This window comes from Pseudonaja textilis, chromosome 1 (genome assembly GCF_049901715.1).
Source record: "Pseudonaja textilis isolate UNSWEBS1 chromosome 1, rPseTex1.2, whole genome shotgun sequence".
NCBI classification, from domain to species: Eukaryota; Metazoa; Chordata; class Lepidosauria; order Squamata; family Elapidae; genus Pseudonaja; species Pseudonaja textilis.
This window is the reverse complement of record NC_141990.1, coordinates 197,888,714-197,913,044: the sequence shown is the minus strand read 5'-3', so window position 1 is coordinate 197,913,044 and position 24,331 is coordinate 197,888,714. Positions and strand designations below refer to the sequence as shown.

Genomic DNA, 24,331 nt, shown 5'->3' with positions numbered 1-24,331 from the left:
ATAATTAGAACTGAAGTAAATCTAACATCATGAGTTGATTCAAGCTTGTTATTAACTTTATTTTTAAATTTCAGTGGAAAGGGACAATCTAATAAGCAATGAATGATTGGATAATAGGTCCATTTCAAAGACAAACCAAGCAACCTATGCTGTTAGCCAAGTCACATCCTACACTACCAAACAGCCAACAAGCATTTTATTGTTCCCTTATCAGTGTATAAATGCAGCACGTCATTTCACATGATAGAAAGGTGAAAGCAGAAAGAAGCTGTATTTGTGGACTTGGCAAGGCTTGACACTCTAATTCTTTGCTGTTTGAGTGATTAACTGTGTCATTTGAGAGCAGAAGTAAAATGCTCCTTTGGATGGCATATCGTTTGAAGGTAGTCCTCAGCTTATGACCACAACTGAGACCAGAATTGCTGTTTCTAAGCAAAATAATTAAGTGAGTCACGCCCAATTTTTACAATGTTTTTTGCCATAGTTGCTAAGTGAATCATGGCAATTAAGAATATCATATGTTCATTAAGCAAAGCTGACTTCCCCCAGTGACTTCGCTTGTGGGAAGTTGGCTGCGAAGATTGCATATTGCGATCACATGATCCCAGGATGTTTCCACCATCCTAAATACATGCCGGTTGCTAGAGCCCAAATTTTGATTATGTGACCATTGATGGGGTTGCTTCAACGCTCGTAAGGGTGAGAGCAAGTTGTAAGTTACTTTTTTCAGTGATGCTGTGATGTTGAACGATTGCTAAGCAATTGGTTGTTAAGTCAAGGACTACCTGTAATATTACACTGCTTTTGGCTTGACAGAGATTACAGTTAGGGTAGCCACATTCCTAAAAGGGCTTCTCTGTAGTTTCAACAGTGTTTTCAATAAAGACAGTAACTCAGGAATATGTGTAGGGGCAAGACAAGCAGGAGCAAATGAAGAGAGCAGCATTGCACAATCAGAGCATAACCTCCATCCCTTTTGAACATGCATTGTGAAGTTGCACATATGTACAAAAAGGAGTAGAACTTGCACCATGACGATGAGCCACTATTTTTGTCATTAGGGCAAAAACCTTTGACATTTCAGAGGGTTCAAACTCATACCAATACATTTCTGTGTTGAGGAAAACTACACCTGTAGAACATTTGCCTCCCCCTGAGTTTTAAAAATGGGAAAAAAGGAGAGCATTGAGAAACTGGATTGTTTTAAATACAACCCATTTAGAGTAGGGATGACTGAAGCAGTTTATAGTTCAGATATATTCAATAAGTCAAAGAATTGATTGCAAAGAGGTAAAGTTCAAGGCGTGGTTTGAGGAACTTACAGTGTATAATATAAAATTATGACAAGATTGTAAACATAACATACGGGCAGTTATTCTGTTGTCCCTAAGATAATTCAACCTTTGCATATCCTATTCCCTATCTCCATTGAACATGGATGTGCCCAGGCCAATACAGATACCATAGAGTGCGTTGTGACTCTGTTGAGCCTATATGTGTATCAAAACAAAGGATGAGAAGGGGCGTTGGTTCTTACCTGATACGCTTCTTTTCATGGAGCTGTCGAGAGCGTCCAGGTTGGGAGGAGCTCCAGTCTCGGCTCTTACAGGCTGAGCTTGAAATTGAGGAACGCCCCTCACTGTCACGTGGTCCTCGGGCGCTCCCCAGGTTTTTGCGCAGACGAGAAGGAAGGTCCTGTTCTCATCACACTCAGGAAAAAGAAATATATTAGATTGCTCGGTCGAACAGCCAGGTTTCCCACCAGACGGCTCTACGGGTGGGGCTGGACGCTCGACAGCTCCATGAAAAGAAGCATATCAGGTAAGAACCAACGCCCTTTTCCATTGAGCTGTCTCGGCGCCCAGGTTGGGACATACCAAAGCTTGGCTAGTCCTGCGGGTGGGGCCCCGTCTGGTATAGAATCTCTCCTGGGACCCTGAAGACCCGCTGGAAGGCATGCCCAACAGGAGGAACCCCTGGAGGTTGGAATGTCTCAACAAGGGGCCTAAAGAGGCGGAGCTGTCCAGAAGGCAGTCCCGCCAAGGAGGCCAACAGATGTGCACTGGAACCGTGATTCAAGAGACTGGGAAGGTCGACCTGTGTTGGGAATTCCCTGGGAGAACTCTGGGACAGAGAGGAGGAGGGGAGGAGGGGCCCCTCTGCTAGGATCAGGAAGGCCCCGGGAACCAATTGCCTGGACGTAGCGAGTTCCCGAACAGTGGCCTGCCCCGGGGAGCCAGGTTCGGTTCCGCCCAATGGCGAGACGGACGACTTTACTCAAGGGCCCAGCTGGCCGAGAGCTGCCTTGTCTGGGGATAAAAGTAGTAGTGAAGGCTAGAGATCTGTGTGAGGACCGGGAGCGCAAGGAGGGGCCCCAGCTAGCATTGGATGGGGGTAGATGTGTTGCTCGACCAGTCGCCCAGGGCAGGGTGAGGGGGACAAGAGTGCTCCTGGGGTAGGAGCCTGTTGCAGACAGGGGTTAGAGGTCGGAGTAGAGATTGGCCTTCTCGCACCCTTCCTCTCTCCTTTTTTTTTTTTAAAAGCAAGCGCCTGGGGACGACTGCATTATCGGGAACGACGGAACGAACCTCTCCGGATCCCCGGGAGGGCTTCCTGGAAGAGTTACCTCCGGACCCATCCGCTCCGCCGGTAGGGAGATCTGTAGGGAGAGGATCGGTAGTATCTGGAAAAGGAGGAGGAATGGGAAGAACCCTGGCGAGGAGAGGGAGAGGAACCTCTGAAGTCAGACCTCCTAGAGAGGGAAGGGAGGTACTTGCGCTTGTTCCGGTCTCGCCAGGAATGGGTCGAGAACCGGTCCAAATAACTTCCCCCAGAGATGGGGGCTGATGCTAGCTTAGTCTTGTTTTTAACGTCCGCTTGCCAGTGGCGGAGCCAAAGTAGACGGCGGGCGGTAACCTGGGACGAAATGGCCCTGGTGGAGAACTTTGCCGCCTGGAAGGTGGCGTCTGAAAACTCGGCCGCGGCCAGGATCTTGGCAATGTCCTGGTGCGCCCTGAGATTGGCTGCGGGAACATGCTGCTTGAGCTGCTGGAGCCACTTGATGGAAGACCTGGTGAAAAAGACGCGGCAGTGGAGGCCCTGACTGCCCAGGCGTCAGAGAGGTGAGCGCGGCACAGGGCCAGTTCAGCTCGCTTGTCCTCGGGCTGGAGAGCATCGAGTGAGTCGCTGGGAGTAGAGCGGGAAGCCAGGCCACCATGGGCTGCGTCCACGGGGAGGGGATCGAGCAGGGTGGAAAACTGCGGTTCCAGGTTAAAAACCGCTTGTCCTGGGCGTTGGGGGGAGGGGGCCCCGAGGAGGCCAGCTGCCTAGAGACCATGTCTGAGAATATGGGCGGGACAGGGATCACCTCAGTTTCCACCACGGGCTGAGAGAAGAGAGAGTCAGGAGGAACCCCTGCCGCCGCTGGTGGGGAGGGGGTTCAGGCCCGAGGTAGTCCTGGCTTTGAACAGGAGGGACCTAAATAGGTGCGGTTTAAAGAGCCCTAAAAACGCGGCTGGCCTGGAGAGAGGCCCTCGTCCTCTGACATGTCCCCTCTAGGGGCCTGTTCCCGAAAAGAGTTCGCTGCCTATGAGGGACCCCATGTCAAGGTCCTGCTCGTCCCCAAAGAGGGAAGGGTCCCCGGGTTCTTGGGCCTCCATCCCCTCCATCTCCAAAGGTAAGGTTAAGTCCCCTTGGGGAGTTGCCTGACCAAGCGAGGCTGCTGATCCTAGGGCCTCGGGGGCCGCAGGCCGAGGAGCCAGACCGGCCAGCTGCTGCATCTGTTGCGCTACCCTTTGCCGGATGGCCAGTTCCATAGCCTGCATTAGGTTTTCGGGTATTTCCGCCATGGGGGTGGGTGAGACTCCTCCGGGCGCAGTTCTACAGCAGTGGTGGGCAAGGTGACCTCAGGGGCCTGTCCAGGCTGTGGGGAAGAAGCAGAAGCAGGAGAGGAGGGGAGAGGAGGATGGGTGGAGGTTGATGGAGCGGAAGGGTCCCGGGCACAGAGCTTGACTCATGAGAGCGTCTGTCAATTTCCCTTTCGAGGGCCCTGTGTCGCCTGAGGGCATCCCTTTGGGAAGCTTTGGATGGTTCCTGTGCCTGTTTGCGCAGGTGGTGGGATTTAGCCTTGGCCTTCAGAGAAGTGCCACGAGAGGTATTGTCGTCTGCCATCTGGAGAGGAGAGAAAAAAGGAAAAAAATTTTCTGGTTAATGCGAGGCGGTTAACGGGTCTGGGTACAGCCTAAGCAGAGGCTGGAACTCCCAGTGCTCGTATTGCACCCCTTTTTGTCAAGGCAACAGAATTGTTCTGCAACGTGTTGGGAAGTAGGGCTCTAGCCCGGGGCCAATCAGCCAGAATGAACGCCAAGCTGTCCCTGCCGGGCGAACCGGGAAGGGACCTAGGCAGGATTGCAAGGTATTTGAGCAGTCCCAGGATCTGCCCAGGAGTCAGGGAAACAATGCGGCCTACTGGTAGGCCTCTGATAAAAACCAATGACCCTGGGGCCGCAGGCGGAAGGGAATAATGTAAGCTGAAACCAGGTCTGGATGCGGCCTACGTGGAGGCCGGGAATCCAAGCGCACGTTCCACGCCCCTTTTAGTCAAAAATTTTTTTCTCTGTTTAAAATAGAGGTTTGGTATGAACCAGGGCCTAGCCCAGAGACCAATCAGCCAGAAGGTGAACGCCAGGCAGCTGCCCTGCCGGGCGGACCGGGAAGGGGTGGGGGGCAGAGCTGCTACTTTGCCTGCTGGGGAAAAAGCTGCAGGGCCAACGGGCCCTATTTCTGCAGGAGGCCTGTCGGTAGAATGAAAGACAGGCTGAGACGTGGGAGTCCCAGGCTGCCTAATAGTCAGTTAAGGCTGCGGCCTGTAAAAAGGCCTCTAGTAATGGCAAACGGCCATGCGGCCACTCACAAGATGGCGGCCGCCCAGGGCACACCCAAGATGGCGGACGCCACAGGGGGCCCAAGATGGAGGCCGCAAGTAATGGAGGCAGCCCCAGCGGCGGTAAACTCCCAGGAAAAATAGAGAAATTGACCCTTTGGGAGAACCAGGAAGCGTTCCCTGGGCTAAATGGCGTCGTGGGGGGAACGGCGGCTAAAGCGAGGAGAGATAGGCAGAACGAGCGGCTCGCGCGGAGCGATTAGGCGGCAAACGAGCGGTGGGGGGGCAGCGCTCAAGCACTCTTTTTCTCCCTTAAGGAAACAGTTCGGATGTTAAAAACACTCCTGGGGAGTTCAAACCTGAAGTCCTGCGCTGCCTGCCGGTGATTCAGTAGAAAGCGATGAGAAGGAGAGGCCTAGAATGCTGAACGACCGGAGCAAGGGAAAACAGCCTGTTTGCCACGAGGCTGAGCAAAAACTGGGGAGCGCCCGAGGACCACGTGACAGTGAGGGGCGTTCCTCAATTTCAAGCTCAGCCTGTAAGAGCCGAGACTGGAGCTCCTCCCAACCTGGACGCTCGAGACAGCTCAATGGAAAAGCAGCTGCCTTTGCCTTTTTATCCATCATCGTGGTGCTACCTGAAAAAACACAGAAAGTCCTTCATGGGATGATTTTAATCTGGGAAAATATATCCAGTCTGTTCATTCATTGCCAGCATTCTCTGGCAGGAAAGGTTGACATGAATGGATTTCCTTCAGTCCATCGAGATGTTTGCCCTTCAGTCAAGTTTATTTACAAAAGTGAAGCCCTTCTTAGGACTCTTTCAAGAATAAATCCTCTGCAAGGAGCCTTAAGAATAGTGTAAGTTGGGGGCGGCTTCTGGTTTGAGCTTCTTCGGTGACACACCGAAATCTCCGATCGTGCAGTTTCGATCTGTGCTCGCCGCTGGAGCGCCCTGAGCCAGCAGGTTTTGGGGCTAAGCCACCCCATAGAGGTGGTGAAGAGTGGGGAGACTGCCAGCAGGGTCGAGGAGAGTCACGTCTCTCCTCCCCAGCTGGCCATTACTCCCTTTACCGAAGGTGGTTGCAGCGGTGTTCAGAAATGGCCACCTCAAAGAAGAACTTGACCGGAAAAGAATGTGCAGGAGGAAGATAAGAAGAGAAAGTTTTGGCTGACCGGGTCGAACTGAAAAAGCAACAGTATAAGGTACCCTGGAATTAGAATTATAAAGAACAACATTGTTCCCAAAGAAGACTTTGAAGCGGCGAATGAGAGAGGGAAGGAAAAGGATTTGTTTTTTCTTTTCTTTTCTTCCCTATATTGGCAACTAAGAGATTTAAGCACGAAACCAGCAAAAATCCACTTTAACATTAACAGGTATTTAAGCTGAAAATAAAATGTCAAAGGGATAATAAAGATTTCTGGATTCTCCAAAACTTTTAAAAGAAGGAAAAAAGCAAAAGGGTGGGATCTGGAAAAATGGAGGAGACCACCTGGAAGTGAAAGGAATTAACAGTGAAACTTTAACAAGATTCCTAAAAGATACATTTTAAGTGAAACTTTGTAACAAGATAAGAGAACCCCAGGAAGAGAAAGTGGAAAAAAAAGCAAGAAGAAACAGCTTTGGATTATTTGGATTACTTGGTGATTTTTGGATTTTTGGCTATCGAATCTAAAGGACTAAAATTAATTGGGTGGTTGTTTAAAAGTTTTTAAAATGGTATCACTCTTGGAAGAATTGAGAATGGAACTTAAAAAACAGAAAGAAGATGCACAAGAAAGAAGACGTTCTTTTGGCTTCATATTTCAATTTTTAGAAATGGAGATTCTGAACTATGAGAAACAGCAAGAAATGTCTGTAGAACAGGAAGGGCGGGACAAAGAAGAAGCCATCTTCAATGAGTATTTCTATGTGGGGAAAAGAAAGGAAAGGGGGAAAGAAAGTGAAAAATTTAAGATTTGAAAAAACAACCCCCCAAAAGAATAGTTTGAAAAGTAATTACAACATTAGGAAGAAACAGAAGAGAGGATTACAGAAGAGACAATCAGAATTAGAGAGAGAAGGGCTCAAAAAGGGAAGGGAGAAGAAGAAGGGGAAGAGGGAAAGGAAAAGAAATTATAAAGGACAGCAACAGGACATAGAGAAACAGGGAAAACGTACAAGGATTAAGGGTATAAGCCTATTTAGAAGACACAGAGATAATTGGTGAAAACTTAATTGAAAGGGGGAATTCTGCAAGGCTACATAAGATAGTATTGTTATATTAGAAATAGAAATGAACTTTGAAAATATGAAACAAGTGTGATTAAAATGATACATAAAATACTCATTGTAATATAATGGAATGTTTAATAAATAAATGAAATAAAGAGAATGAGAGAATGAAATTAGGAAAGGAGGGGAACATTTTAATTATTATAAATGTGTTATAAAAATTTAAGTGAAGAGGAATATGAAAGAAACATGAAAAAAATTATGGAAATATTATAAGTGTTCCTAGAAGTATGATACCCTATTGAAAAGAAATGTTAAAGATATCAAAGAATATAACTAACATTAATGATAGAGCTGAATTGCAATAGAATAAGTATTTTATTATATATATATATATATATATATATATATATATATATATATATATATATATATATATATATATATATATATATATATATATATATATATATATATATATTCTCTTTAAGAACTTAGTGCATATTTTAAGAATGTACCAAGCAGAATTCAACTGGAAATTATGTGTTATATTGAATGTTATAATTGTAAAGGCATAAACTGAAGTTTAAATAAGAGTTGAATGGATAAAAATTAAAAGATACAAAGGTGTCATACTCCAATTAGTAACTACAGGGAAAACTTTTGTTTAATGAGAAAAGAAAATATGAAGTTGAAACAGGACAGACAAAAGTATAAATATAATGACTAGAAAGATATCGAAACTTAGAAAAAGACATATAATTGAATTTAGAAAGGAATGAGATAATTAAAAGTAAGATTGAGAAAACTAAGGGAAGGGAAAAATTATTGAGAAAATTATTGAGTTAAAATAGTAATAAGATATGGAATAGAACACAAAGATGAATATGAAATTAAATTTGTGTCTGTATGGAGAAGTGATAACCCGGGACCATGCTATTCTCAAAAAAAGAAATTTTACTTGTATTATGTTTTGTGAAAACCCAAATAAATTTTTTATTAAAAAAAAAAAGAATAGTGTAAGTTGTGTGTGTGAATTTAATCTTTCTGTAGAAGTGGGGTGGGGTGAATTCTTTAGGACAATTATATACTCTTTACTTTAGGGCTTATCTTTTTCCAGGTAAACCCTGATTGATGTTTTTGCTTTGATTAGTTGCAAGCTGAGTGGACTTACTGTGGCAGTTGATGCCGCTGTTCTTGTCTTGGTTTAATGCTGTGTATTTTGGATTTTGTCCAGCCTGGTTGATCTCACACAATATATGCTGGGGTCCTATGAATGCTCACTGGCTGATCTTAAATTGCAGACCTTCAATTTAGAGCTGCAAGCAGACTTTCCAGTTCTCCCCAGAAACATTATTCTGCACAGTTCTCCAATCAGCTAGATATCTTAGCACATAATGATCCCCCAAATTCAGAAAGGCTTTATCCATAGCCAGATTCAGTGCTCGCTCAACAGCTTTTACTGAAGGGAGATACCAAAAGGTTCCCTTTGAACACAGACTTGTGTCCATGCGGTGGAGGAATAATTGAAACTGTGGAACACGTTGTTCTGCCTTATCCCTTCCACACATGTTCTGCATCACCCTGTCCTGCTCGCCAGGGAGTATTATTTCCAATTATTTACAAAGTAGCCTGGTCACTTGTTTTATCTTAAGTTGTTGTTACTGGATCAATCTGATTTTATTTCCTTGATTACAGCCAAATACTATTCAATAGTTTGTACAACCAACAGTAGTATTCCTCTGATCCTTTTAAGATATTTTAGAACAATTATATTTTTCCTTTTTATTCTAATTTAACAGTGTCTTTTGAGTTTTTTGTACTATATGACAGAATAAAGTTTGATTGGTTGGTTGGTTTTCCCAGACCACACGCACAATTGTATATATCTCCAGACTACATGCATTCTGTATATATTCTCAGACCATACAAATACAACGGTGAAATACCTCCTAGTTCCTTAGAAGCTCTCTCTGTTTCTAGCCTAGGTGTAAAATTAAGCCTTTTAATTTTAGATATTAATGCTTCTTTGGTGTTTTAATGAATGATGTCACTGCTTATAGTGAAGAAATTCTCATCCAAGAAGCATCTTCATCTCTGAAGCTGAAGAAGCTTCTTGGATGAGAATTAAAATGTCTTCAAGGAAAAGAAGTCCATTTGTCTTTTGAAAAAAAGTACTTCTGAGGCAACCATGACGTGGATAACTGAGAATCTTCAGACATTCAGCGATATGATTCAGTTCTTTTAAATAACTGGATGTTGTCATGTTTTTCAAAAAATACTTGAAATTAGAGGATGCAGAAAACCCTGCGGCTAAGGCTGTATAAGAGAATTCTGTTCAACTGAATTTTAAATTGAGTCATATAAGGCTTACATAACAATATAATACAGACCAATGGACCTAAGCTTTATCGGAAACCTAGTGCTCTTTTTTTTCCTCACATAACAAATTGAAGGTGGTTTTGTGCCAGTAATAATGCTACTAAGTGATAGGCGCCATTGTTCAGGCATAAGATATAGTTTGGAAGTATAGTATTTCAAGTCAAAACAGCAAAAAACAAAGCTGGCTAATGTTATGTAAATTCATAATTTTTTTGCTTGAGAGGTAAAACAAACAAACACAATCACAAATGCAGAAGCAAGTTTGATTTCTTTGAAGAAATTAATGTACATGCTCCAACAAGGAGCTATTCACTAGAACCTTATACTTAATACTGATTGAGAGATATATCAGTGTTTCACTGATATATCAGTGTCAGTTCCTTTTCCTTGTATCTAAGTGAGTTCTGGCAATATAGTGAGGAGAATCTCTTTTAATAGCCTAGTATATTAACTTCTGAGACCATATAATTCAAGGTGTGTTAATGACTTGATTGTCAGTAGCAATACTTCTATCTGTCCTTGAAACTTTGTGTATCTCAGGAATACAGTCCAACAAAAGATTAAAAGCAAGGTCTCTCGGCCATGGGCGAGAAAGTATTAAAAAAAAACTAAAAACAAGAGGAAGACACAATCAAGTACAAAATAACAAGATTGAAAGAATTGGGGTCAGGAGGCTTGGAAGAGGTAGGCATCCTTTACTGTTGTTGATCTTCCACCTATCATATCACTTAGCAATTGGAATGGAAAATGGCTGTTTGTAAATAACAGAACAGAGTCCAACAAGAACAGTGGCCTGAAGGGAAGCTATTTTCAACTGAAAAAGCTAAGGAATGGACTCAGATAGGAAAGTGGAAAACACCAGAAAGAATATATGAGTCATACACTGGATTGATAGAGTGAGCAATTCTCAGACAATCAGGTGATCATTAAGGATGTAATCCTTTCCTGCCCTTTTATCTAAAATTTAAGTAGATCAGAGGGGAGGAAAAAAACCTAGCAATTTAACAAAACAGATGGGATTACAAATGTGGGGCTGAATTTCTCTTTCTGTTTCCAAAGGGTGTGAAATTAATACAAAACTATGAAGGCTGAGTTTATGAAGTGAGCAGGTCCTTTCCCCCTTGCTTTCCGCCATACCTTTGTATAGGCAATGTTATTTATCTGGGGACTTCTTAACCTCCTTGCTGGGAGGACAGGAGTATTTAACTAGTTGCATCTTTCTTTTTCCCCAATGTTATCCTGTCCGTCAAATTTCAAATGAGCAGTAACTACTATAACCAAATTCCATATCATGCTCCCAGATCTCATAAAAGTCAAAATCTTCGTTTCCTATAAGCTTCCATCCCTTCTGCTTTGTGAGGGTCAGACTCTTTTTGGCTGTTGCAGAATAGACTTTTGAGAAACCCAAAAATAATCCATTGGAGTTGGACAGCCAATAAAATTAAATAAATAAACATAATAAATATATAACTTAAGAAGCATGTCTTCCTAGTGCAAGGGTCTTCAAACTTGGCAAGTTTAAGACTTGTGGACTTCATTTCCCAGAATTCCTGAGCTAACATGCCTGGAGGATGAATTCTGGGAGTTGAAGTCCACAAATCTTAAAGCTGTTAAGTTTGAAGACCCCTGTCCTAGTGGATCGAGGGGCCCCTTTCTCCCATGTAAAACTGAGGCAAAATCAGTAATTGTGAGATTGGATTCTTGATCCTCAGAAGAACATAAGTCTATGTGACCTTTTAGAACACTCTTCTAATTTATAATTGCTGCTTTAGAAATATGTTTCTATCTTGTAGAAGCAAATTGGGATTAATTACTGCTCAGTATGCTGGGCTCATATTTTTATTTCCGATGTATAGGTACACATTGAAAGAATCTTATGTATTTATATCACCTGTATTAATGGGGGAGGATCAAACAGGCAAGATGGCATCATGGTTTCACAATTGAATCTCTCCCACACTTTGTATATGAGTGAGACACCAATATACCTAAAAGCTGCAGACCAGGATGGAGCGACCATCATCTTGTCTGTTTCCTGTGTATGCTCCTAATCTCTCTTACTTTTTAAAATAAATAAAACTTGTGACATGGTTGCCTGGGTGGCCTTATGAATCTCAGGGTCAGGATGAACATTTCTTAAACCTGAGAAAGTAACATGCAGTACCATCAAAAGAAGTCCCGTCACTTTTCTTCTTTTTAGTGAGGGAAAGAGAAGGCTTTGTACACTAGATACTGCCCAGTTATCTTTTAGATCAAGATGATTACAGCTCAGTGCAGTATGACTCCTAGTGTTACTCAGTTCCAAGCAGTAGAATTACAGGAAGGAGGACAAGTCACAGACATCTTCAGGCTAAAATATGACTCATTTAGCATTGTACAGGAAGACATGCAAAAACTTTCCTGGTACAATTCAAAGGAATAAACTTGTGGGACATAAGTTAAGAAGGCAACGCTGCAAAGTGAAGGGGAGAGGATCCAAATTTGCTGGTAGTTTTATAATCACTAAAAGGGAACCCATCCATTTCTAACAAAAAAAATCTGAAGCAAGTGATTCTCTGAAAAAGTACTGCTAATTCCCAGCCAAGTAGGCAAATGGTAGAACCAGTTTTGAAGGTTCCTTTATGTTTTATAAGAACTGCCAGCGAATCTTTTCTCCTCAACTTCTCACCTAAGGAGATGTTTTGCGAAAAGGATTATTCAAAGACCATCTTCAGCCTGTATTGGCTTAAATCGCTAACAAAAATTCTGGAGACTCATTGGTCATAATTCATCTTGCAGCTTTAGTTCTGTCACTATGGAATTTCACTATTCTGGCAATTTCAGGAATGTTGTAATAGAGTTGTACTCAGATACCCAATGAAGGAGATTTCCCACTCTCACCCCCAAGCAATAAACCACCTTTGTACAAACTCTACATAAAAGAAATATAATAATATGAAAGATGGAACAGTTGTTGTAATGATCTGGCTTTCTGATCTCTATACCTATTAGCATAATATTGTTTTATGGTTTGATTATACATATATTTCAGTCCGCTTTGGACTTCAGCCAGTTTTGGAGTTTACACCTGTTGCGCCATCCTGATATCTTAGATCAGGGGTGTCAAACTGATGGCATCACGGTGGCATCACGTGACATATCGGGACTTTTTCCCCCTTCGTTAAACCGGACGTGGGCATGGCCAGCGTGTGATGCATCCGGCCCATGGGCCATGAGTTTGACAGCCCTGTCTTAGATGAAAGGCAGATTAAAAAATGCTATTACTCACTTGAACACACATGCACACACACACACACACACACACACACACACATGGATTCTTTTAAAATAAAATTGCATCTACACCAGAAAATCACAGATGCGGAGTCAATTTCTCAGAAGTGAGATACTATCAATTTCTCAGAAGTGAGATACTTTACTATCTAAAGTAGAATACATTGATTATTCTGCTTTCATTCTGCTTCTTCTTATATCTGTCTAAAATTTCTATGAACTGTGCATTCCCCGACATTGCAAAGGGCAGGAGATTTATTTCAAAATGTTTCCTTTGGCTTTTTTAGTTTTAAATGAACTGCTATTTGTTATGTTATCAGAGGCTGCTATTCTAGTGTACTTAACTTCTTAATTAATTTAGACCATGTGTGTGTGGGGGGGGCAGCTGTGGCCCTTTTGAATTCTTATCTACACTAAAGTGCTCATCATAATTTCCACATGAGAAGATTCTTAGTGGTGTTGCTGGTTGAGGATGGACATTGTTGCTTTCCACATCTTGGAAAATGGCCGGTTGTAAAAGTGAGGGCATAGTGTTTGAATGGAAAACGGGAAGGACTACAGCTGACCATTGGCCATGCCAGCTGAGGTTGCAGTTTGGGGCCAGGAGTGCCATACTACAGGCATAACAAATTAGAACTTTTGTGACTCTTCACACATGGTGATATAGTCCTGCAAATTTTATTCAGTACTAGTAGAATATGGATAGGAAGCTACCTGTTTTCAGATAAATTGGGAAAAAGAAGACAGCATAACCACACAAAAGACTTTGGATCTGGAGTGGCTATATTTCTGCCAAAAGTCCAGCGTTACTGAAGAGGGAGAGGGCAGAAGTGATACAGGGGGTTGCACGTATGAAATATACAATTTGGAGCTGTTCTGAAGGTATTGATTAAGAATGGGCACTTTTCCCCTGCTATCATTTCCTTTTAAATATTTCATTAGTGATGCTTTTCAGTCAATATATTACATTCATTATGTTGCTTTCACATGAGAGGATCCATATCATTATGGACAATAGATTAGAAGTCAAGGATTTAAGTTGTTAACCTCAGTTTGTATATAGTGGCCTTTCAAAATCAGAACATAATCCCCTTCTTGCAATAGACTAATATGGTTCTCATGTTAATGCTTAGATTTCTTTGGTGAGATTTTAAATGTAGTCCCACAGTTATTCCTTTGCCAGCATTGCAGGAGAAGAATTAGCACAATTAATAGAGAAGTAAGGTTTGCATGATCCATATGTAGGTTTTTATTTTCTCTTGGCTTTTAAAAAATGCTTGTATATGTGTGTGTGTGTGTATATTTCGTGGACAAACACATGGAAATTTTTAAAGGGTCAGCGTATTGATGGATGATGCATTTTCATGATATTTTGGTTAAAAATTTGAATAAATTTATTCTCAATTTATATAGTAATAAGATTTCTCTTTGGAAGAAAAAAATTGACCTAAGGAAAAAGTGTACATTTAGTGACATCTTGAAATGTAAAAGACTTAATTCTGTGCAGTGCTGTATATAGTATATATCACATAGTTAAATTAGGAATAGTGAACTTGTTACCCTTAATATAATTTGGACTACACATTTTCTGTACTTGGCTAGTGGTCAGCGACTACGTCACATGTATGTAAAACATCTGGAGATCATCAGGTTTCATCCTTGAAGAAACCGGTTCCAGAGCTACAATTTAATTTGTTGGTTCAGTATGAAAACATAGCAGGAATCAATTAAATGTTTTACAGAATTCATGAGTAGATTTGAAAAAAAAAAATAGAATAGCCCTTTCCTGCTTTGTCTTCCTAGGAAAAAATATTTAAACAGAAAATTCTTCAGAATCTGGAGTTTCTGATAGAAATACTTAGATTAGATAGGTAGGTAGGTAGGTAGATAGATAGATAGATAGATACCTTGTTCCCCCCAAAATAAGACCCATCCAGAAAAGAATCCTTATTTGATTTTTTAGGATGCTTGTAATATAGGTCCTATCCCAATAATAAGCCCCCGTTATGATGATCAGCCAGATGGATGCATTTAGTACTATATTTTCCCTAAAATCAGACCTAACCAGAAAATAAACCCTAATGTATGTTTTGGAGCAAAAATTAATGTAAGATCTGGTCTTGTTTTCAGGAAAACATGGTAGATGGAGGGGGGGGAGAGGGGAGCACTTTGTGTTAACTCTCCTAATTTGCCATCCTATTTCATTCATGCATATTTTATTACAAATTGTAGCAATTATTTTTAGAGCCCCAGGTTGATGCAGACCAATGGAACAGAAGGAAAGCAGGGAGAATCGTTCCTATCTTTTGTAGTGAACCATGCAAAATTTTATATAACCCTGTCTGATCGTAGTCTCCAATTCTCATTCCTCCCAGTAAATTCAAGGCATAACTATATATAAAGGAAATGTCTGTTTGACTAACTGTCCTTCTGACTTTATTTCTGCTATTGAATTTTTTTGTGCAATTCTGTTGTAGAAGTGTATGTGTAGATCCCAACATATGGTATATCTAGTCTCATTTTTCTCTATCGTTTCTTTTTTATTTGCTATGATAGGCTTTTGTTTTCTAATAAAGAACAAGGCTTGTCCTTCTCTGATGGCAGTTATTTTGGAACTCTATGGGATACAGTTTCCGTTAACAACACTTGTTCTTCCATGTGCTCTATAATGTTCTTTGTACCCATCTTGAGCAAATGTGCACATCGCTGTGTATTTTCATTAAATTTTCAACTTTGATAGCCTTGATACTATATAAGAGTTGTTTAAGTTGGTTCCATTTGGAGCACTAATTTATTTTGGCTAAAATAGAATCTCATCCACAAATGTACAGTATATCACAGTAAATCTGTTTACCTCTGAGACACTGCCAGCCCTTTTCCTCGCTTGCTGCAACAGATTTATGTGGCTCTCTTTTTAAATGTTGTATACATTGGTGGCAAACCATATCTTATGCTTCTTTAACTATGAATTGTGCATGGATTTCAGTCTTGCATTTCCAAGTAGATAAAAGCATGCATTTGTTATTGGGCATTTTATGTAGCAGTAATATAAGATAGGAGAGACGAAAAACAAACTCTTCTTGAATTACCCACAATTTCATTCTCTAGTTTTACCGTACGTGAAAAACCTCTCAACCTTGACATTGTTCAACATGAGTCATATCTTATATTAGAGGGTGGGGAGAGGAAAGAATCTATCATTGCTCTTTTGCAATTTTTGGCTCGGAAAGCTTTGGATAAACTCTGTTAACTATGACATTTCTTTTAAAAAAATATCACATAATTGCAAACCATGTTGTTCTGCTTATTTACACTTATTCATATGTAACCTCTCTCAATCTCTCTCAGCCTGTTGTGGTCACCCAGGTTTGCTTTCTGTTTTTTTTTCACAGAATGCCATGAACTTGCCTCCTGATAAAGCAAGGCTACTCCGACAATATGACAATGAGAAGAAATGGGAGCTGATCTGTGATCAGGTAAGTGTAGCAGCCAAAAGGCACTTTTAAGGTACAGAGTCTCCTAAGCTGATTTTACAAACACCGTTCCAAGGTTGTGATAACAGGAACATGGGAAGCTGCCTCGTACCAGGTCCAAGGAGATCTGTCTCTTGAGGCAGATAATTGCTTCCTGTTGACTGGAAAGCAAGGAGCGTTTTCTTCCTATTGCCAATAATTGGCGATTCCAGGGACAGAATCCAGAACTTTATGCTTATGAGTCATGCACTTTCCTGATAAGATCTGTACCTCTCCAATTGTGGAACTTTTTGAAATTTCTTTAAAAATCAACACAGAAATATCTTTGATTTCTGCTTGGCTTAAAAGCTTCCTCCCCATCTCTCTTTCTCTACACACACACACACACACACACACACACACACACACACACACAGCACTTTGTTCCAAAGATGCTTTTTCTGGAGGCAACTGGACTTTCTTGTTTTTTTTTCTTTTGAAGACGTTTTGCTTTTCATCCAAGAAGCTTCTTCAGCTCTGACAGGATAGTGGGGAATGGAAGGATTTATATTCCTTGCATATTTCTTGATCCTTAAATCCTCCCATTCCCCTGAAGAAGCTTCTTGGATGAGAAGCGAAACGTCTTCAAAAGAAAAAAACAAGAAAGTCCAGTTGCCTCCAGAAAAAGCACCTTTGGGACAACCATGACCTGGATGACCGAGAATCTCTACAGCACTTTGGGGTATACCGACACCATTTAGAAAATGTGCCTTTACTCTTTGCCTAAGATGAGCTGGTTGTGTTTCTTATTCAGTTTTTCCCACCCTAAAGCAAGCATCACAAGTGGGCTTACTCTGTAATCATCATAGTTGCCATCGTTACGATTAGCCCTTAAAGACCATCTTGGTCCTAGGCCAAAAAAAGTAGCTGTCCCTTTGGAAAAGAGGCTCAGAAGCTGCAGAATAAGTCATGCTCAAGACGTTGATGCCGATTGGTCAGAAAAGAGCAGGGGAGAAAATAGTTGAAATAACATGTAAGGCTTCGTTTTCTAAAATCCACCTGAACTGCATCACTTCAAGTTCAGAGCAGCTCAGAGCTGAAGCCCTAATTCATAGCATCCTTCCTATCTATGTATTTAAATATGTTAGGGTGTTTTGTTCTGGATTTGGGTCTGGGGGTCTTTTTTTTACCCTCCTGGCATTCTCTCTGGGTGACATAGAATAGAAATGAATTAACATTCCAAACATGCAGCACAGGGTTTCACTTTTTCTTCTTTCTTGACCCAGTGACCTTGCCTCTAAAAATGATACGATCACAACAAATTTTAGTTCATTCAGTTACTTGGTGAGGTTGTTTGCTGTGGAAAACAACCTGGAACTCTTGTCTATCAGATTTCTGCAAAGGTTAAGCCACCATGCTTAATTTAAGTGTTCCAGAACATAGGCAAGAAAGTGGCAGGTTTTAATATAGGTAGCTCTCATTTAACAACTGTCTTGTTTAGTGACTATTCACAGTTACAGTGGTGATGACCGTCGCAACCAGCCCTCACATATACGACCTTCACAGTTCTGTGAAGTAAAGCTAAAGTAAAATCACAAAATCGTGATGTTTCACTTAGCAACTTACTTAACAAGTTGCCGGTCCCAATGGTGATCACTAAACAAAGACTACTTCTAGTCACTTTTTGATTTTCTAGGACTTATGGAACTGATTTTAGATGAGATACATTCAATCTAGGTTAAAAAAAAATGAAGTAATTTTTTTGGAAGGAAATGAGTTTATGTTTTGGTCATTGTTCGTTAATTAAAGAAGCTCTTAGAAGAGAATACCTCAATTTTTATTTCCAGCTTTAGAGAAGCAAAGCAAATATTTAAAAAATATTATCTAAAAAGAAGAAATCGTTAATCTTGGGAGGACTGTTACTTAATAAAAGAGGACTAGACTGGGCATGTTTGCTTCATGTTTAGCACGTTTGAAACTGACCAGAAAGTTTTTCAGAAGTTACAAAGACGCAACCAGAATTTACTAACTAAAAATTGCTGCTCTGTGGGGTATCCTCTATATGTGCTGGAGAGAGATTGTCAAATAGTTTTAGAACTGCAGAACTATCAGCTTATGTTTATTGAGTATCCTATGCAGAACATTTAAACCATTGTATGGCTTACAAATATAAAGTGGTTTACTGAGACACAGTGGCAAATAGTTCAACCTGCTTTATGTAATTCATTTCCTTGGGCATGTTTATCAATAGCCAGCATCTTTAGAGTAAAAAAATCTATATGAGTTGTATTTTTCCTTACACCTTACACCATCAGCCAGTAGGATTCAAGAAGAATGCAAGAATTATATAAAAAACAAAATAAATAAATAAACTACAGGTAGTCCTTAACTTGCAACCATTCAGTTAGTGACCATTTGAAGTTACAACAGCATGAATAAAAGTGACTTACGACTGTTTTTCACACAACCATTGTAGCATCCCCATGGTTGTGTGATCAACATTTGGATGTTTGACAACTGACATGTACTTATGGTGGTTTCAGTGTCCCGGGGTCATGTGATCACCTTTTGTGGCCTTCTGACAAGCAAAGTCAATAGGGAAGCCAGATCCACCTTAACAGCCGTGTTGCTAACTCAACTGCAGTGATTCATTTAACAACCATGGCAAGAAAAGTCATAAAATCTAACAAAACTCCCTGTAACAATTGTCTTGCCTAGCAATGGAAATTTTGGGCTCAATTGTGATCATAAGCCGAGGACTAGGATACCTGTGTACGGTTGGGGCCTGGACAATGTCACTTATGAGGCTAAGCTTAATTGCATTCATTTACAATCCATTTCAGATTACAGGTCGGGAATTTCCGAGTCAGTAGATACACTGATGGCAGGATTGGGAAGACCTAATGCAGAGGTCTCCAAACCTGGCAACTTTAAGACTTGTGGACTTCAAAGCAAAGCAAAGCAAAGCTGGCTGAGGGAGTTGAAGTCCATAAGTCTTAAAGTTGCCAAGTTTGGGGACCCCTGACCTAATGGGAATGGGATAATATGATAACTACATTGGTCCAGCGAATCTTCTCGATTGGAATAGAAAGTCCCAATTCTTGCTTTCAGTTTCCTCATCATTTCTGGTGAGGCAGAAATCAAAGCACCCGTCTCCTCAGCGTCTTCTGTTTTAAGGCTTCTTCTACAACACACTGGAATTTTCCTCCTCTCCTGCAGCCTGTTTGTGGCTGACCTATTGACTCCTTTTGAATTATTTACTGGTGGGAATAAAGAGCAGCGGTGGAACAGAAACTTCACAAAGAGATTTAGATGAAGCATTTGGTGCGTGATGTTTTTATAGGTCCAGCAGTGCAAGTACAGCATATGGCTCAAGCTGTTTCCCCCCAAATTGATGTACGGTTTGCACCCAGTCCTGACACGATCCTGTTTGGCTTTGACAGGCTTTTCAAATGGCTTTTGGATTGTGGCCTGGAATCTCTGTGAAATCAGGAAAGGAGGTCAAAAGGGGTGGATTTGGTAAATAAATTAGTACCGTGGCTTTTAAAATGACTGAACAAAAGAAACTGGAACCTTATAAAAAGTCTCTTTGGAAATAGGTGTGAAAAATCTAGTTTCTAATATGACAGATATGGATTGCATATAAATTTAGGTTTTGAATTGGCAGAAATATTCTGGTCATGCCTTCACTCAGATGCTTCAGTCAACCCTTTTCCACAATGATCCTCCTCAGTGTAGAAGTGTGATGTGCAAGCAAGGAGAGATGATGAGAACACCCATGATGAAAATGGAGTTGGACTCTGTGAATGGATCTAACTCAATGTTATATTTTTAAGATCTGAAGAATGAAAATGAAAGTCTCCATTTCAACACAGTTAATATTTTTCATTCCAAGACCTCATAACCCCAAACAATTGTTAATGCTATTAAAAACAATATTCCACTGATCTTGAAAGTTAAGCAGTGTCAACTCTGATTAATTTATGGATGGGAGACCTCCATTAAGCCCTAGGGGACTGCAAGCCAGACTGGGAGGTGAAAGAACAAGGCAAAAGGCAACCCATTGCAATCTGGATTCCAAGAAAAGTATATGGATGTGTCCCTGAAATTGCAGAGTTAAGCTTGACTTGAAGGAGAAACTTTATGATGTTTGTTAGAAAATCCAGACATTATAGAAGATGTGTAGAGCCTGCAGGCTTTCAGAATATGCAAATACTTAACCTTCCTATTTTTTTTAATAAACTCTATATCTTTTAATGACTCTGGTATGAAATGAAGGAGCTCCCTCCCCCCTCTTTTTAGTGCCACTCTATAGGTAATCAACTAACATCCAAGCAAGCATCTCCATTCTTCAAATGCCTTGTCTCTCCCCCGCCCCCAAAAAATAAGTAAAAGATTGATCTTCCTTATTGTTAATAGCAGTGTGCTAATAGGCCTTAGCAGCTGAAACAGAGATGGATGAGAGAGCATGTAATCATGTGATTAAGGGGTATTCTTGTTTCAGGACTCATGTGACCTTTCCCTTAGGGACTTTGTGATTGGCTGGTCCATCCTCTTGGTTATTCAGCCAATAGCTTGCTAAGGGGGCTGGGGAAGGGGGCTTTGGAACCCATCACACAGCCCTTTCACACCCTCTAATGGAAGACCGAAGCACTGAAATGCAATTTTAAAGAGAAAGAGAACAGACATGCCATTGATCTGATTGAGGTTTATGGACTGGTTTAAAAGTTATATTAAAAATGTGAGTAAATAAGAGAATTGTCTGAGAGGTGCAAAAATCCAGACATCTACTAAACGGAAGAAATCCCAGGACATTTAACCAGACAATCACATTGGGGAAGTGGACTGTTTTGATCCAAGAGCTTCTGTTGTACAGCATTCGTTCTTGACCTTTCAATCACTTTCAAAACATGATAGAAAGAAAATACCCTTATTTTTCTAGAAGAATAATTATACGCATATGGGTATTGTGTCATTATATTCTATTGTTTATGTTAGTTGTAAGACTCCACTAACGTTGCCATATGTCCTTTCTTACAATATTTCTAGGTCCAATCTATTTTGTGGATTTTCCAAATTGAGAATCACTGAACTTAACCAAAGTGATAAAGATGGTTCTTTCTTTCTTTCCTAGCAGTTGAGTGTACCAAGATGCCACTGTATAATATAGCACGTTACATTTAGAGAAGAGAAGATTTACTTTATTTATCAATTGGCATAGGGTAATATATATGTCTCTTCTTATATATGGATAAAGACAAAAATAAAAATGAATAAAGTTTGTCAAATAAGAGGTGAAAATAAGATGCCCTGGAAAGAGTGGTAAACTATGGGCGTGTAAACTGATTGAGTTGGGAGAGGAAAAGAAACATAAATGTTAAATGTTAAATCATAAATATAAATCTTGCTCTAGAGCAAAGCAGTATCATTTGTAGTTAGTCATAAGCAATTGGAAAAAAATATTGTAGGACTCAGCCACTCTTAGTTTTTACTTTAATAGCTTTTAATTAAAACTCACACTATGATGAAAGCCTCAAGGTGCTCAGACTTGGGCACCGGGTTGTTCAGAAGCAATCAAGGATGATAAATCAAAAAGTGGGCCTCACCGCAGAACAGATAATTTCGGTGCTTGTGGGAAAAACTGGACAGAGGCTTAATGTTTTCTAAGGACCTCAAATAAATAGGGAATTTAGATCTTCTCCTTAAATCATGATTGCACTGAAGAAAATACCAATCTGAAAAGACAGAGAGAAAAATATTTTGGTTTGACTAGAGGAAAAGGGCAACTGAAAAATAAAATGTTCTAATGTTAAAAAAGATAACTAAATAGGGACACTTGTCTCAGTACCTTTGTACGACCTTCTCCAGTGTCCTAAACCAAAGTAAACGGCAGCATTGAACCATATTGGGTGATGTAAGGAGCATTGTCCCTGCTTAGTATTTGAAAAAATAAAGGCAATCTCAAAGCTCAATGTGGCTATGACATTAGGAATCAAACTTTGCTAAATCAACTCAAGGTTTGGTAGAATTCCCTTCTTGAACCTAGAACCTTTGCTTAATAGGGAGCATAGTCTCCAGACACAAATGAACAAATACCTATTTCATTTGTCCACTAATTCTAATAATCCCAATTTTTGCTGCCCCAAATATTGTAAAGAATCTCCATCTATTTCAGCTTTCTCAAATGTCTTGAGTAGGGATGTGTGTTGTAGTCCAAGGCATCAAATTGGGAAAGGTGTGATCTCTTGTGCAAAGATGACAATTCAAAGCTTTGTTGACATTTCAAACAGTGTCTTGTGTTCAGTTGTTTTCCATAAGATTGAGAAGATAAACGCTCCCTGATTTAAATACATGAGGCTTTTTAATCAAAATGGTTTCCTTGACATTAACCTTGGTTTGTTTTAATTGTAGCTTGTTGACTGAGTCATAGATCTGGCATATGAAAAGCTGTTATGGTAGAGTTCACACAAACCCAAACCAGGCAGTTTACATTCTGCATTAGCTTGATACATGAATCTATCAAAAGCACAAACAAGTTGTCCTTGTTTAGCTGTCACATTTGGGACTGGTCACTCGATTGTTAAAGTGGTCATTAAGTGAAAAAAAAATCATGTGACCACAACAGTGCTTATGATCTTACATAGGACAATACACGCTGACCAACTGTAATGGTGAACATGTGGCTGAGAAATGATATGAAGGTGATAAATGCAGACATTGATCACAAAGCTTATGTATTCATCAGGGTTATAACTGTGAACTGTGAACAGTTGATGAATGCCTACACTAACAGGTTTGCTTGAAATCCTTGGAAATTTAGAAACCAGCAATAAGAAGATACATCTCTTTCCAATATACATTTGCTCCATTTTATTCATGTCTGAATTTCAAGCATGGGAAATTCAGAAGTTAATAAGTTCCATGGTCTTGGGACCTCCATCATACACTGAATAAACTAGGTTTCTATTGTTATACAGTATATCCCTGCTATTCTTTTACTTGGCTAGCCCAGATGTTACCTTTCCAATTTCACCTGATGGGAAGTCCTTAAACTACTCTTCTGCAGGTAGTAGAGCCATTTTCAAAGTGGATTAGCTCCGACAAGCAAGTTGGGGGCTTTCGTGGCAGAGCATATCTCTTATCTGAAAGCAATTCTAATCTCTAAGAGCATATATCTATTAAAATATTCTTCCCAAAGCCTGGGCCTTCAAAAATTATTCATTTGTTTGTAGAAAAGAAAGAAAGGAAGCTGAGTTGTGAAGTGCTCGAGTTGTTAAAGTAAAAATTGAGGAAATTGCTTGCTGACTGTTGTGAATAAATAGGAGGAAATTATATTCCCAGCAGAGTAATAGATTCTCTGCAGTCATTAATTTTTGATCTGTCTGCACTCGGGATGTTGGCAGGAGAATAATTCTGTGTTATATGGGTTTATAACTGACTATTACATTTTACAACTCATGCTTGCCTGGTTTATGATTCAGTGAACGATTTCCCACATAGTTAGTCAGAAATCAGAGAATGTAGTACAAAACTGTCAAAGTTTTTCCCCATGATTGGCTTCTATCATTCAGAATTTGCTCTGATTCGGGTGAAGGGTCCTTCAGTTCTTCATAGATGCTTACCCTAGTGGGCAAATGGAAGAGTAGATGGATATTTATGGTTATGGCCAGCAGCACTTCTTTTGACAGCCTCATGCCTCTGGCATTCATGCACAGTATCTCTGGCGTATCTCAGTCATCCAGGTCATGGTTTTCCCAAAGGTGCTTTTTCAAAAGGCAACCAGACTTCCTTTGTTTTGCTTGAAAATGTTTTGCTTCTCACCGAAGAAGCTTCTTCAGTTCTGCAGAATGAACTGAAAAAAGCTGCTTGGATGAGAAGCGAAACGCCTTCAAGCAAAACAAAGAAAATCCAGTTTTGAAAAAAGCACATTTGGACAGATTTCAACGCAGCAAGTTACAACTCTCCAGTTTCTCTGGAAAGGAAATCTGTTGTGTGATGCATCCAAGAGACTACCATTCTGCTGATAGCTAAAGCATGCAAGCAATCACCGTAGAACAAAGATGATCAAGAGACCTCACAAGGTTTTCTTCTCCAGTTGATTTTAGGGATAATAACATAGTGTTTTCAT

At 40.5% G+C, this 24,331-nt stretch overlaps 1 protein-coding gene across 9 annotated transcripts in view; it reads left to right on the top strand.

The window, feature by feature from the left end:
* Positions 1-24,331, top strand: part of FMNL2 (formin like 2) — a 191,397-nt gene that overhangs the window by 98,100 nt on the left and 68,966 nt on the right. For all 9 annotated transcript variants that reach the window (XM_026697219.2, XM_026697220.2, XM_087920208.1 and 6 more), the window contains exon 2: positions 16,144-16,227. In XM_026697219.2, the coding sequence (XP_026553004.1) occupies positions 16,144-16,227 (84 nt within the window). The remainder of the gene's footprint in view (positions 1-16,143; positions 16,228-24,331) is intronic.